Below are 15,319 nucleotides of genomic sequence, written 5' to 3' on the forward strand. Positions count from 1 at the left end.
GACATAGTAGTTAATGATAGTAGCCGATTCTCAATTAGGGAGCAATATTTCTAGTCGAAGCAGTTAGAATTAATGCGTGGAGTACTTTTTAAGGAAATGAAAAATAACCAGCAGCTAACAGACAATTGTCAAATATTTATTCATAAAAACAAGAATACATTTGTATATAATTATTACACATAATATATTCACATAACTAACATTTGCAATATTAATTGTCAAAATTAAAATTAAATTAATTACAAATATTGAATGCCTTTATAGCAAAATAAAATTCCGTCAGCGGTTTCGGCGGCATCCTAAGCGAACCACTTCGTGTAATAAAAACTAGCTTAAAGCCGCCCTCGATAAACGGGCTATCTAACACTGAAGAAAATTTTCATATCGAACCAGTAGTTCCTGAAATTATGGCGTTTAACGAAACTTCAGCTTTATAATATTAGTAAAATTTGATTGTATTGGTGAAATTTAATTGTAACGAATTCACAGCTTTAATAGATAATTCTTATCAAACTATAGTCCCATGCTTCGATCGCATATGACCCCTCCAACTGCATTTTTGCACGAACGCCTGATCACAAATCTCACATTTGAACCGTTTATCATTATTATGAATCCTCATATGTTCTCTCAGACCTTTCATTAGCGAATACGACTTACTACAAACTTTACAAGGAAACATCTTAACCCCACTATGTTTCACCATATGGTTAGATAACAACGCTTTGGTGAAAAACTCCATTTCGCATTCTGTACATTTAAATCTCCTTTCTAGTAAGTGGTCTCTTCTTATATGCAACTCAAGTTTGCGTTTCGATTCGAAAATTTTGTTGCATGCTTTGCACTCTTTCGGCTTATTTATTTCGACGCCGTGTACTTCAGCCATATGGGCACATTTTTGGGGATACCACAGGAATTTCGCGTCACAATACCCACACTTGTTAAGGCACAGTAAATGTACTACCTTTTCGTGGTACCTCTTCTTTTGTATCGTGTCAAATTTCTCGTCACACTTACAGCATTTGAAAAGTCCTACTTTATGGGTTAGTTTGTGATTATACAACATTCTTTCGTTAACGAAACCAGTACCGCATACGTTACAAACAAAGTTATCATAATGTGTGTACATATGTTCTTGGAGCACTTTGAATCTATCGAACGTATGAGGACAGAAGGAACATTTGAGTTTAGCATCCTCAAACTTGAAAGGGATAATATGGCTTTTGATATCAGTAAACATTGTTTTGTCGTGTTCATTCTCTAGATGTGTTATAAGATCTTCGACAGTCAGCAAGCCCTTTTCGCATAGAGTGCATTTAAGATCTGTTATATCAAGTTTTACTACGAAATGCTGCATGCGTTCCTTCTTCATAAATTCAGACTTCGTATTCTCATCGTGTTCCTTGATAGTATGTTCTTTTAAGTCTGCAGCTTCAGGATAATTTTTCGTACAAAAGCAACAGACGTAGCCAATAGCATATTTACGTATAGGTGTAGCATTACTACAGAGAAGAATCTCTTTAATATTATGTCTGTGTTTTCTTAATTCTTCTTCGCGTAACCTCTTCATTTTGGTATATTCGTTAACGGGCTCTGGTAGACGTCTCTTATTATTTCTGGCTGTTTGTAATTTAGTGTTTGTAACTATTTTGGGAGTAAGTTCTTCTTTGATCCCCTTCAGTATTTGGCTGGCATGATTTGTGGCATCATTTCGACCTATAAAGAAAACAGGACTGTAGTTTCACGTATTCCTCGGTCAGTGTTAAATTACTGAAAACATGCTGATTCATTGTTTTATCTTTATATTATTTGTTCAAGTTGGTATCAGTATCAGTATAAACGTGAATATCGAAAATTATTGGTTGTTAAAACCGTGCTTAGGTTTTGGATCTACTAGTCTTTATTTTTTAACATACGAGTTCTAAGACCCGATAACCTGAAGATATGGTCTATAGAACTGAGGAGCTAAGGAGTTGCACCATTGATTCAGAAAGGTCTACGTATGCCATCAGACTATGATAGACTGGTACGATACTTATGGCAAATAAGCCATTTCGTAGATAGATAATAAAACACAAGAAAGTCATGTATTTAATCAGATGCTTTATTGCAGTAATATAAGTTTGGGAGCTTAAATAAAGGAAGACACTTCGATCTCGCTCGGTCGTTTTTGTCTGTCTTCGGGTATCAGTATTTAGCCATTTAGACAGTCACATCATGTTTGGATCTCATATGATTCTTCCAGCTACACTTCTGCACGAACGCTTGTCCACATTTATCACATTTAAACCGCCTATCATCGGCATGTATCCTCAAATGTTCTCTTAAAGTAGTCTTCCGTCCATAGGCTTTGAAACAAACATCGCACTTATAAGGTTTCGCCCCTGTATGTTTAGCCATATGCATAACTAGCTGCTTCTTACCAAAGAACTTCATATCACAATGCAGACACTCATGTTTTCGTTCCAATAAGTGATCTCTTTTTATATGTCTCGACAATCTATCTCTTCTACTAAAAGTTTTGTCGCAAGCCAAACATTTTAACACAAGGGGTTCAGCCCCATGAACTTCTACCATATGCTCGTTTTTCTTAGCGTAGCCTGTAAACCGTTCACCACAATGAGCACATTTGTTCCGCCTGTGATCACCGATGTGAACGGATTTCTCGTGGGTTAGTTTCTTGCCTTGAGTATCAAAGATTTTTGTACAGAAACCGCAGGAGAAATCTCCTTGCTTATGTCTGCTTAAATGACCGCGAAGGGTTCGTCTATTAACAAAAGACGAGCTACAGATATCGCAGACGAAATTCCTGTAATGCACATTCATGTGTTCTTGCAGTAGCTTGAACCGTTCATAAGATTTCGGACAAAGGACACAATTCAACGAATCCCCATCAAACTTAAAAGGAAGAATATGATTGTTGATATCCCTATGTATAACCTTTTTATGTTCTTTTTCTAAGTGATCCATAACTGATTCTAGGCTTTCGATATCTAGTCCACATATTGCACATTTCAAACCAGTTATATCTAGTTTGACGACATAAGTGGTGAGAGGGTAACCTTTCATGAAGTTACTTTTTGCTTTATCGTCGTGGAGTTGTAGCGTATGGGTCTTTAAATCTCCGGGTAATGGGAAGTTCTCTGAGCAAAAGCAACAAGAGTAACCTGTTCCTGTATGCTTTCTAATGGGCGTTGCATTCGAGTTTAGGAGTATAGTACTGATATTCTGCAAATGTTTGTCTATTTCTCTGTCCTCTACTTTTATAGTTAATACACGATCCTTGAGTAAAAGTGCCTTATCACCAATTTTACACTTTTTCGATACAGTTACCGTCCAATCGACAGATTTGCTTTCTACTTTTGCAGATTTCGGCTTTTTGAGTGTTTTCAACATGTTACTTACGTTAGGTTGTAATTTAATTTCTGTATGGCAGCCGAGACCTACAAAGAAAAGTTTGAGAGTTAAAATCTTCGATATTCATCTGTCTTGCTATTTGGCTAAGTAGTATGTAAAGTATGTCAGAATTTAATGCTGTAGTGTAGCTTGAATTTAGAAGTTAAGATATACTGTACTATAAGTATATTTCCTTCAAAAGTGTAGTAACTGTAGTTAAATCACCAATGAAGTAGCGACATCAAAAGCTTAGGTACAATTTTCTTCAGGAGTTTTTAAATATTTTTACATCCGAAAACCTCAGATCTAGAAGCTCGTTAATTACCACAAAGGTAAATTAGGACTTCATCAGTTTAAAAAATAAAGACGATCAAAATAAACCATGTTTGGGAAAGCACAAACAGTAGGTCCCGGCTGGGATTTGAACATCTTTGGCAGTCGTTATGAGCAGTCAGGAGCCAGAAAGTTTAACAACCGGTCTTTAAAAGGGGTATTGTATTGCCCGGGTATTTGGTTTGAGGGGGTCATATAGGCAGTTGCTCCTTATAAAACACTGGTACACAGCTTCATCCGATTAAACTGGAAGCCGACTCCGACATAGTTGTGAAAAAGCTAGGCAGATGATGATTATCAAAATAAAATATCAAGTATAAGTGATCATAAATATAATAATTTAAGTCTAACATACATTGATCACCAGTACATACAATTATCACGATTAAAATACATCTTAAGCCGCTATTAAGTTTATACCTATTTGTAAAACATACTGAGGATTTTCATAAATAGATACTTGTGATGATAACACATAGATATCCTGCGCCTGATTTCTTCTGTCTTATCGACTGCCTTCATATTGGTTAATAAGAGTGTCCTTTTTAATCGGAAATTAGCAAATAACCCCTCCCGCTGTGGGTGCAGCGTGAGGGAGTGTCAGACTCTTACTGACTAAAACTCAGCATGTTCCTTCTTAAGCCCTTTATGTACCAGGGCCGCGGTAACTCGCGCGAATAATCCCGCAGCCTATGAATGACTTCTGGTTGCGTACACAATTGTACTATTTGCCTCAATGGTCCAAATCCAAGTGTAGAATTTCTTTACTTCTTTGCTATCTTACAAAGAATTGTTTGGCTATCAAAAGCTCAAGTCAACTCTGAAATTCATCGTTACATTTGCTTCTAGTTATAAGACGGCGACAAAACATATCCCTTCTCAGCAGTCGGGTAAAACAGCTAATACTTTAACATCACAATCCTCTACTTTGCCATAGACGTCACCATCATATTTTTGGAGATCCCATGATTCTTCTTCATATGTTTTCTCTTACTATTCTGCGTGGCATACGCTTTACCGCAAACCTCACATTTGAACTTCCTCTCATTCGTATGGGTTGCCATAAAATGACCTATCATATGCCGTTTTATGAAGAATCCCATACTACACACGGAACATTCATACGGCCGTTCTTTTAAGTGTACACTCCGCATATGCAACATCAAGTTTGATTTCAAGTTAAATTTTTTATCACATAAATCGCATTTTATCCCTTCGGCGTTATGGACTTGGATCATATGCCTAGTCTTTTGATAATAATTCTTGAAACGGGCCTTACAGATCTGACAAACAGAATGGCCAGCTATGCCCTTATGTTCAGTATTCACGTGAGCTTTTTTCTTGGACTCAGCTGCGAAAACTTGGCCACAATGCCTACAAGGGTAACTGGACTTTTTCTTGACATGCGTGGTTTCGTGACGGTTTAGTCGAAAGGAGTTGACGAAGCCCGCACCACAGGTGGTGCAAATGAAGTTCCTATAGTGGACATTCATATGCTGCATCAACAATTTCATGTTATGGAATACTTCGTTACAGAGACAACAGTTGATCTGCTGTTCATTTGTTAATTTGAAGGGTTGGAAGTAATCTGTGACTCCTAGATAGTACTTTTTATCGTGTACTGTGACTAGATGCTCTGTGGCACTTCTGATTGATTCCATATTCTGTTCACATAAAATGCATTTTAGATCTACAATATCCAACATGGCGACGAAGCTAGCCATTCCTGAACCAGACTTGTAAGAAGGTTTCTCTTTCGCGTGGTCGTTATGCGTGTGTGTCCTAAGTATATCAGGGTCCGGGTAAGTTTTGAAGCAGTAAGCGCATATGTATCCGGCATCATTCCTATCTTTGAAAGGGGTAGCATTCGTGTACTTGAGTAAGGTGGTAAGATTATGCCACTGTTTCTTCATTTCAGGCACTTGTTTTTCGCGATATACTAAACTACTTAACGTCTGGTCGTCGGTTTCCTCCTTAACGGCGCGTTTGCGTAGTTTTTTTGTTGCTCCGGTATCGCCTATAAAAGAAAAATAACTCTTTCACACGCGGTTCACGTCTTCTTAGTATTAAATCTAGCAGGTATCAGGAATGGCATATATTCTTGACACTTACAGGCTATAAGGCTTAATTTTAACAAACGCTGCAGAAATTATCCGCTTAACTGAACAACGTAACACTATATATTATAACGAGTCTACCTACGTCTTTTAGCCGTCCCGATGAGGCTTAGCCAACTGGTTATTTTATAAAACCTTATGATCAGATTAGTATATAAGAGCATCTAAAACCATAGATTTGAACGTGGTCCTACAAAATTGTTGGGCAGTTGAAAATAATAAACTTAACAAAATATAAAGTAATTGGAGCAGTGGTCACCATGCCGGACTGCCGAAATGATAGTCCTAGGTTCGATTCCCAGTACGGTCAATATTTATATGATGAGTATGTTTATTGGCTATGATTTGGGTTTTATTAAGTAGTAAGTAGGTATATGTAGTTTATCAGTTGTGTTAGCCCCCATAACACAAGCTAATCAACAGCTTACCAGCGGCTACATAGTATAAAACAAAGTCGCTTTTTTCTGTCCCTTTGTACGCTTAAATCTTCAAAACTACGCAACCGATTTTGAAGCGGTTTCTTTTATCAGATAGAGTGTTTCAAGAGGAAGATTTATATGTATAATAACATTCATTAAATAGTGGAGAAATACTGTTATTCCGGGCGAAGCCGGGGCGGGTCGCTAGTATACTAATAAAAGAAAACAATTGAAATATAATATTAGTTTATTTATAATACATCTATACCTTGTACAATGTACATATCAGAACTTACTCATAAAGTTGTTCAATAAGAACACGTGATTGCATTCTCTATAGTTATCGGCACGAATCTTGAGCTCTGACGTACATCGACGCAGAAGTGATTTATTAGCAAAAAACCAATCCCGAGTGACGGCTATGACGCGATGCACTGCGGGCCAATCACCGCTTTAGCCCGCCCCCGCGCCTCACTTCGTACCACAAAAGGGACCCAATAAATTACTTCTGCGCAGGTGAAGGTCAGAGCCCAAGATTCGTGCCGATAAATATACTAAAATATACATACATATTGATAGAATGGCTCATATTTAACTCCTATTGTCATATCTCGATATTTTTTGGAGCATGTTAATAAATACTTTTCGATATTGCAATATAAATTACATATTAGAATTTAAGCCTTTATAGTAAACAAAAAACTGAGAACCTCCTCTTTAACGAAATCGGTTAAAAATGATATAAGGGTGATTTGTATTATAAACGGTTTTTTTTTTAAGAATGTATTTTTGTTATTCTTTCCCGCAAGAATGACTAAATAATTTCTGATGATACATTTTAGTATTATAGCTTTCATATCCGAATAATCATCATTTAATGCAAGTGCGGTAAGTGTTATGATTTTGCAAATATCGAGATATGACGACAGAAATTTGTCTAAAAGTGTAGAAATAAAAGTAAAATTATTCATCATATTAGTACTCCATTGTAAACTAAAAACAAAACGATATTTTTAATATAATAAAAATCAAAATCATTGGAATCGCAATTATATGTACATATCTCAAATAATTTCTTCTATGTCATTCGAATAAAGTCATACTATATTCAATAATATTTTGATAAAACGTGTTATATACATAATTTTTATATGCAGTGTTTGTCAAGGCCCTCAGAAAAAAAATATAGTGTGCAGTTTCTTGGTAATACAAATCTGTCAAATGTGTTCAATAGATGTTCAACCGTATCACAATAGTGGCAGGTTAATGTTCGATTGGTAACATTTGACAGATTCGAGTAGGATAACCTGCTGGCGTCTGTACTATTTTAATTAAATAACAAACCTCTTTACAGCAATTCATATAACGAAGTCTATTATTTGAACATTTATGGAATAATAAAACATTTAATTCGGTCTGTGAAAAAGTGGTCGCCATTTTGAAATTGACATTGACAGATATAATGGCGCGAAAATATTTTATTGGCTACCGCTCAGACATACTTAATCCAGCATTAGAATTCAGTGAAGAAACACATATTTATACCATGTTGTATAATCAAATTCACTTTGAATTTGAACTAATAGTTAACATAAGAACGGAAAAAACTGTCTTTATTTCTATGAAAAGGTCCTCGGAATGTCCTATAACCACTAATTTTAACTCTATTCGAACTCTTTCTCCTCTTTTGCCTTCTCTGCTTGCGCTTTGATCTTACTCTCTGCCGCTATCTGCTTCAGAGTGAGTTCCCTATTATCTATGAGATGCTTTACATCATCAAACTCCTTGAAAATATCCAAGTCGTCCTGGTGGAGGCGAACATGACTTTTCAGGCTACATTTCTGCATGAACGTCTTATGACAAATCTCGCATTGGAACCGTTTGTCGTCTTCATGTATTTTCATATGTTCTTTAAGAGTTCTGGCTCTTGAGAACACTTTGCCGCAGACATCACAAGAGCATGTTTCGCTTCCCGTATGCCTTGAGAGGTGGTCAGCCAGACCTCTTTTGGAGAAGAACTTGGCATTACACTTATCGCATAGGAAACTCCTTTGTTGTAAATGGTGATGCTTTATATGCCTGTTCAGCTCAAACTTCTTCTTATAGGTCTTATTGCAAGCGTTGCAAGGGTAAAGTATAGGAGCTTGATTGTGAACTTTCACAAGATGCTCACTTCTGTCATAGTAGCTAACAAAAATTTCTGGACAATGAGGACATTTGTTCCTCAGCCAACCTCCCGTGTGGACACCCTTTTCGTGATTCCTCTTCTTCGTTAGAGAAGTGTATGATTTATCGCAGTAGTCACATGGAAATATGCCTTGCGCATGAGTCTTTCCGTGCTTCCTCAAAGCCGCTATGGTAATGTACCCCACACCGCATTTCTTACAGCAATAATTCCTATAATGACTGCTCATATGATGATAGAGATTCTTAAAAGATATGTGAACTACAGAACAAATGACACACGTAAAGTTATGTCCATCTTCTAATCTGAAAGGGAGTATAATGTCTTTAATGTGCTTGTAAATAGTTTTATTGTGAATGGCTACTAGATGATCCTTGAGATCGTTCAGGTCTCTCATGCCTAAGTTACAAACGGTGCAGTGGAGGTTGGTGATATCGACTTTAATGGGGTTGTAACTAAGTTTATAGTCTATAATGGTGTTTATTTTGTCTTTTTCTGATTGCTGAGCCGTGTGTGCGCGGAGGGCGTGAATGTCGGGGAAGGCTTTGGCGCAATACAGGCAGGAGAAGCCGCGAATGGTTTTGTCGCGAAAGGGGCTCGCGTTGGAGTATTGCAGTATGGCGGTAAGGTTGACCCTGTGTTCTACGCGCTCAGGGGTGGCGCTTTCGTCCGATTTCTTTTTCCTTTTCCTGCGTTTGGGCCCGTCGTCGTCCGTTCCTACAACAAAGGATCACATCTCATTATCTTCGGCCATTCTATGTCTTCGCGTAAGAGGGTTATCTTCTCGAGGACTTCGGGCGTTTCATATTTTGGTCACTCAATGGGTTTTCCCGTCAAAAAGTTTGGGTCATTCAGTTGGAAATTCAAGGATGTCTTATTTTTGGGTCACAAAATTGGTTGTATTTGGATCGGATGCTTTTTTTCATATTTAATGAACACACGGTATATTTTTTAAATAAAAAGTATATTTAATAGATAAATTAGGTGTTAAATATGTCAGAAACCCTATTAATTCATAGCTAATTAAAACATAACTGCAAGGTCTAAAACGAATTGTAAATCGAAAGTCGAGTAAAGTGTTGAAATAAAAGAGGTTACTGAAAAATATTATGATCATTTGAATACTTACAGCCAGTAAGTAGTTAAGTTCGTCTGTAAATAAAACAGAAAGAAAGAGCCAAGTACGTACAGAAAGACCAAAATAATTTATACCTTATCTATAACTTACAAGCTAAATAGACCTAGAACTTCCAAGTCTTATTATGACAAAAAACTATAAGGTCGATTCAACGTATTCAGACATTAAGCCGTAGGACGTCTACTACTGAATATTATTGATTTCCAAAAGCTATGTTGCGAAACGGCCTGTGTCCAAAGCCTAGCCGCGACCTGTGTCTGATCCTCTGACCATATTAATTTAACTGATTAACATCAGACTTATAAGCTTAGTAATAAAACACCGACTTCGTGAAACTAGTGAGCGTAAAACGTCCCATTTAAAGTATGAATCTCAAAGATACATTTCGAAAATGTCCGCATCGCAAAACATCACTTCAAAAGAATATAATCTTTTATTTTATAATTATATATAATTATTTTATATTTTTCCACCTAATGTACATTATGGAATATCTTACGCTTTTAATAAACATAGTCTGTTATAGAAAACTGTAATTCTTATAACCCATTTCTTAACTTATGGACTTCACGAAATCGAATAATTCTCCAAATGGTTAATGTGAATAAAACTGTGTTCATATTTACATATTGATAAAGAAGAAAGAAATCAATATTTGGCTATTTATATCTCAAGGTTTGTGCTAAGTGTTCACGACATTAGTTCAACAGCAGAATTTTGTTCTAAAGGCGAAATTGGTTCGCTATGATGCAACAGAAGTTTCTTCTGGTCTACTCGCTCTAGCAGTAACTTTCGTGCGAACATGTCCAAAATGTTCGCGAAATTGCAACCTTTGTGCGCGAACACATGTCATAACTGTTCTTCTTCTAAAATCTTCTCTTATCCTCTTCTGATATGAACAAAAGAATCATGAATGTCTTTATCTCTCCGTCTTGAGGATGTCTTAATAATAGGGTAAGATTCTTCCCGTGTCTCGCTGTTTAGAGTTTTACTAATTGTAATATAACCATCTGTGAAACCTCCTTTTGCATCAATCTGTACCATTTGGCCGCCTCAGCTTCATCATCATCATATCAGCCATAGGACGTCCACTGCTGAACATAGGCCTCCCCCCTTGATCTCCACAGATACCTGTTGGAAGCGACCTGCATCCAGCGTCTTCCGGCGACCTTTATAAGGTCGTCTGTCCACCTCGTTGGTGGACGTCCTACGCCTTAGCTTGTTCTTTCCGTATTCACATGTCTCGCACTAAGATAAACCATAGTTCTTATTTCTTCTATCCCTTCTATTTCTTATAAATAACATACTACAGGCAATTTTACCATAACGGATAATATTTACGAGAAACAGTGAAACTAGTCCTTATTCCTCTGTTGAACTAAGCCGTTTCAGACAGGTTTAATGTAAAATTCGTTATTTATGTTTAAAGGAGTAGGTAGTATATTGGTTAAGTAACGACCGCATACTGAAACGATACTCAATCTTAAGAACTGCTCAAAAATAATCGTATAGTTACCGGCACGGATATTGAGCTCTCGGCGGAAGAGTGGGGATCGCTTAAGCACCCGTACGCATAAGGCAATAAGGCAGTAAATCGCTTCTGCGCAGGTGAAGGTCAGGGCTCAATATCCGTGCCGATAACTATACTTTTAAGTAGACCTTAAAGTTAAGTAACGTTTTAGTATTTTGAGATAAGTTTAAAATATGTAGTTTAAAGAGTTTACGGTGTATAATTTTAGAAAGAGTTTCAAATATTGTAAAGAGGTCAAATATCTTAAAACTAGACATGCAGGCACATAACAGTTATGCAAAGTTAAAAATACTTCTATTACTTTGAAAAGTTTTGCAATATCATCATCCAAACAATTTAATAGAATTTGAAAAATGTTCATATTCTTTGGTTACCTTTTTTCTTTACCTTTGGGTATATTTTCCTTATAACATAAATCTAATTGGAAGAAATCCTACCATATTGTCAATTTTAGACTGATTCTTTACTACCTGTTCCACGCGGTTTCCCCCGCGTCTCGAGGGCTCCCGTACCCAAATAAAATATATGTATCTTACTGGCTTTCGCTGGCTGTTTCAACCTTGTAACATGAAAACTACTTCCCGCACATGGATAAAAAGTAGCCTAAAAGTTATTCTGATGTATAAGTTTTATTACTGGTTATGTTTCAAAATCCATTCATCATCATCATCATCTCAGCCATAGGACGTCCACTATTCATTATTCTATATCTAAATCCATTCAGTAAGTAGGTATTTGATTCGTTCTTGCGTGAAATAGTAACAAACATACACACATGCATCCTTAGAAACTATCGTATTGATAATATGAGAAAGATTTTAATCATCCTATAAAAGATAATAATTTATAGACAATATTTTATAAATTTTCACAAATTTTTCATCAACATCGGTTCAGTCGGTCTTGAGTTTTTAATGGTAGCAACTAACAAGACTTTTTTATATGCTTCCATAAAGAAGAAGATTAGGATTAAGTCAGATAGGGCAGTCGCTCCTTGTAAAACACTGGTACTCAGCTGCATGCGGTTAGACTGGAAGCCGACCACAACATAGTTGGGAAAAAGGCTAGGCAGGTGATGAATTTAAAAGATTAAAATGTAAAATATCTGTGTAGAACCGTCGCAACCTGTAATATAAAACTATGAACACAAGTTTGGATGTGACAACATATTTTTAACTTTGCAACACCGCAACATTCTATAACTAGACATGGATATAAAAATGGAAATATATTGAAAAAGCTGTAAAATTTTTGTCACATAATATTATATTAATGACTGAACTCTGAAAGGCTCCTTGTAAACACTGGCTCTCAGCTACATCCGGTTAGACTGGAAGCCGACCCCACCATAGTTGGGAAAAGACTCGGGAGATGATGGAATGTATATGATGTAATTGTATGAAATAGACCCTCCAAGACTTTGCGAAGATAGAATATCAATTGTTTAAACAGGTACCGTGGTACCACAAAAACTTTTAAACGTCTGTTGAACACTTGTCTAAAAAAATCAGATGGTCCTAATATTTTTTTTTAGACCAGTTGAAATTTTGAAGTCACACTTTTTTAGACAAGTGATCAACAGGTGTTTAACTTTTTGTAGTAAGGCTGGTACCTATATTCTATCCAAAATGTTACAAAGAGTGTCTTCAGTATGAATGTGGAAGGATGGAGAGGCTGAGGTAGACCGAGGAAAAGATGGATTGATTGCCTGAAAGAGGACATGAAGGGAGTGGATGTTAGTATGACGTTTGACAGAGAGGAATGGAAGTGGAAAATATGTTATTCCCAAGTTATTTATTTATTTCGGAAGAGGAAGAATTCTCGCACAACTTTTTGTCATGCGAAAAATTGTGCATTGGAAGGCGGTGGTGATGAAGGTATTTTAAAAGGATATTTTAAAAACAGCTTTTCCAACACATTTCAAAGTGATTCAATTGACCGAGTGTGCAAACTTTTTAAAACAATAAAATTACACTCCCTCTAATATTGTTTTTTTTTGCATCAAATTCAAAAACAAAACGTTTAGTACAATCAGAAAATATGTATCTTCTGGTCTACTTGCTCTAGCGAACAGTAACAAATGACGTGCGAACATTTCTCATGTCCGCGGAATTGCAACGTGTGTGCGCAAACATGTGCTAGCTGAGGACTCGCGATAAGTAGATATTTTTAATAGAATTTCGACAGTATATGTTTCAACTTTGAGTTTCTTTGAACTTTAAATCGAGTTCATGTTGGGAATAATCTGAGTAGTCAATGTTGGTCAAATGTTTTCAAAACCGGCTTCCCAAAAAGTAGGTTTCTTTTCTTTTTATCTTATTCTCAAAATATCTTGTTCTAAGACTAGATGTAGCCACACCGCAAACAATACAGCACCTTCTGTGCTGCTCAATGTACCCCGACATCTGCATATCGAAAGATGAACTTGGCTTCTAACATTTAAGTCCGATGGCCATCGATTCACTGAAAAACTAGATTTGATTTCCTAACCAGGATCTTCTTAATACTTCTCTCTTTTCTCCATATATGTATATTTTTATCAGATATTTCCATCTTCTTTATATTGCCATCCAATTTTCTAATGGAGTCATTTGTATCTCCACTCTTTGACCTTCTAATGTCATTTTCCTCATTGACCTTTTATTTTGAATGTCATTTTCCGATGTCTTGATTTCTCGTTATACGTGAAGTTTAAGATATAGAGTCAGCTTTAGTTACACGTTCTTATACTACATATATGTATGCAGATACATCGAACCTATTTTTATGTACGCAAAAACCGTATAAACGACATCTAAAATTGACGACAACAAAGAAAAAATACACAGAAAAATACCCTAAAATTCGTGTGCACACTCGACCAAAGTCACAGTACAAATTATAATTATAAACTTACGTTTGTTAGAGGTCTCGCCGTTGTCGGTTTTGGCCTTCTTGGCACGGGTGGTAGTGGCCGAGGCTTTGGCTCCTCGTTTCTTGGGCTTCGTCTCTTCAGTCTCCATTTTTATTGGCACTTCGAATTCTAGAAAAGAAAGACGTGATAGGTAAAGACATAACTCAGATAGGTATACTTTTAGTTGAAACTAGCTTCCACCCGCAGCTTCGCCCGCGCAGAGTTCGGTTATATCGCGTTTCCAAGAGAATTCTTCAAAATTCCGGGATAAAAACTATCCTATTTTCTTTCTCAAAGTCAACTCTATCTCTGTAGCTAATTTTATTAAATTCAGTTCAGTGGTTTAGACGTGAAAGCGTAACAGACAGACAGACAAGAGTTACTTTCGCATTTATAATATTAGTAGGGATAGGATCTGCTTTCAATTAAAATTAATAATTTCAGAATCAAGGAATGAAACGCAACCACAGACAAAGTATGCTAAGTATGAATGTGGATGGATAGAGAAGGAGAAGAAGAACGAAGGATTGCCTTTTTTCTTGATGGGAAATCAAATGGCCCTCCCGCTGTGGGTGCAGCGTGAGGGAGTATCAGACTCTTATTAGTGACTAAAACCCATCATGTTCCTTCTGAAGCCCTTTATGTAAAACAGGGCCTCAGTAACTTTCGAACAATCCCGCAGCCACAGAGCAGTTGCTATTAAATACAAAATTATTTGGTTGGCTTTAAAAAAATTCTCCGCTTTGATAGAATCTGAGCTTAACGACAGCCACAGATAGATAGATAGATAAGGAGCCCCGCAATTTAACGTGCCTTCCGAAACACGAGGGAGTCTGGCTATAACATACATGTTTGATGACACTAAAAGCAAATAAATAATAATTAATTGTTAAATTAAATCAACATAATATACAATATTTTTTTTGATGAAGAAACAAAAATCGATGAAGAGGAGGGGCTATCTTGAAATTGGTTATTCCGATGCCGTTTTCGCTCTTGGCGATAGCAAAGGTACTTGACGAAAACAATTGGCTCCGACATTTTAGAAAAGCTCTCTCGCAATTTGCTACTGTTTGTTTGCTAGAGCGAGTAATGGAATCTAAGGTAAGGTAATGGATTTAACCATCTTCCAAGGATCGTGGCGTCATAAAAATTGTCAGCTGTATGCAACTCTGATGACAATACAATAATATGGTACTGCTAAACTGATCTGATGATGGAGAGTGAAGATATGAACTGGAACTTCATGATGGAACCGATGTTCCATCATGTAAAAGTCCAAACACAGCTATGATACGATTATCATA

The 15,319-nt window shown here is 36.6% G+C and overlaps 1 protein-coding gene across 12 annotated transcripts in view; it reads right to left on the reverse strand.

The window, feature by feature from the left end:
* Nucleotides 1-15,319, reverse strand: part of LOC110380693 (zinc finger protein 260) — a 41,907-nt gene that overhangs the window by 21,881 nt on the left and 4,707 nt on the right. For 8 of the 12 annotated variants that reach the window (XM_064043139.1, XM_064043137.1, XM_064043133.1 and 5 more), the window contains exon 4: nucleotides 14,016-14,141. In XM_064043139.1, the coding sequence (XP_063899209.1) occupies nucleotides 14,016-14,141 (126 nt within the window). Of the gene's footprint in view, nucleotides 1-239; nucleotides 1,717-2,083; nucleotides 3,444-4,149; nucleotides 5,747-6,494; nucleotides 9,168-14,015; nucleotides 14,142-15,319 lie in introns of those variants that run through there. The other 4 variants (XM_064043129.1, XM_064043127.1, XM_064043138.1 and 1 more) reach the window with 4 other exon arrangements.

Source organism: Helicoverpa armigera, chromosome 30 (assembly GCF_030705265.1).
Source record: "Helicoverpa armigera isolate CAAS_96S chromosome 30, ASM3070526v1, whole genome shotgun sequence".
Lineage (NCBI taxonomy): Eukaryota > Metazoa > Arthropoda > Insecta > Lepidoptera > Noctuidae > Helicoverpa > Helicoverpa armigera.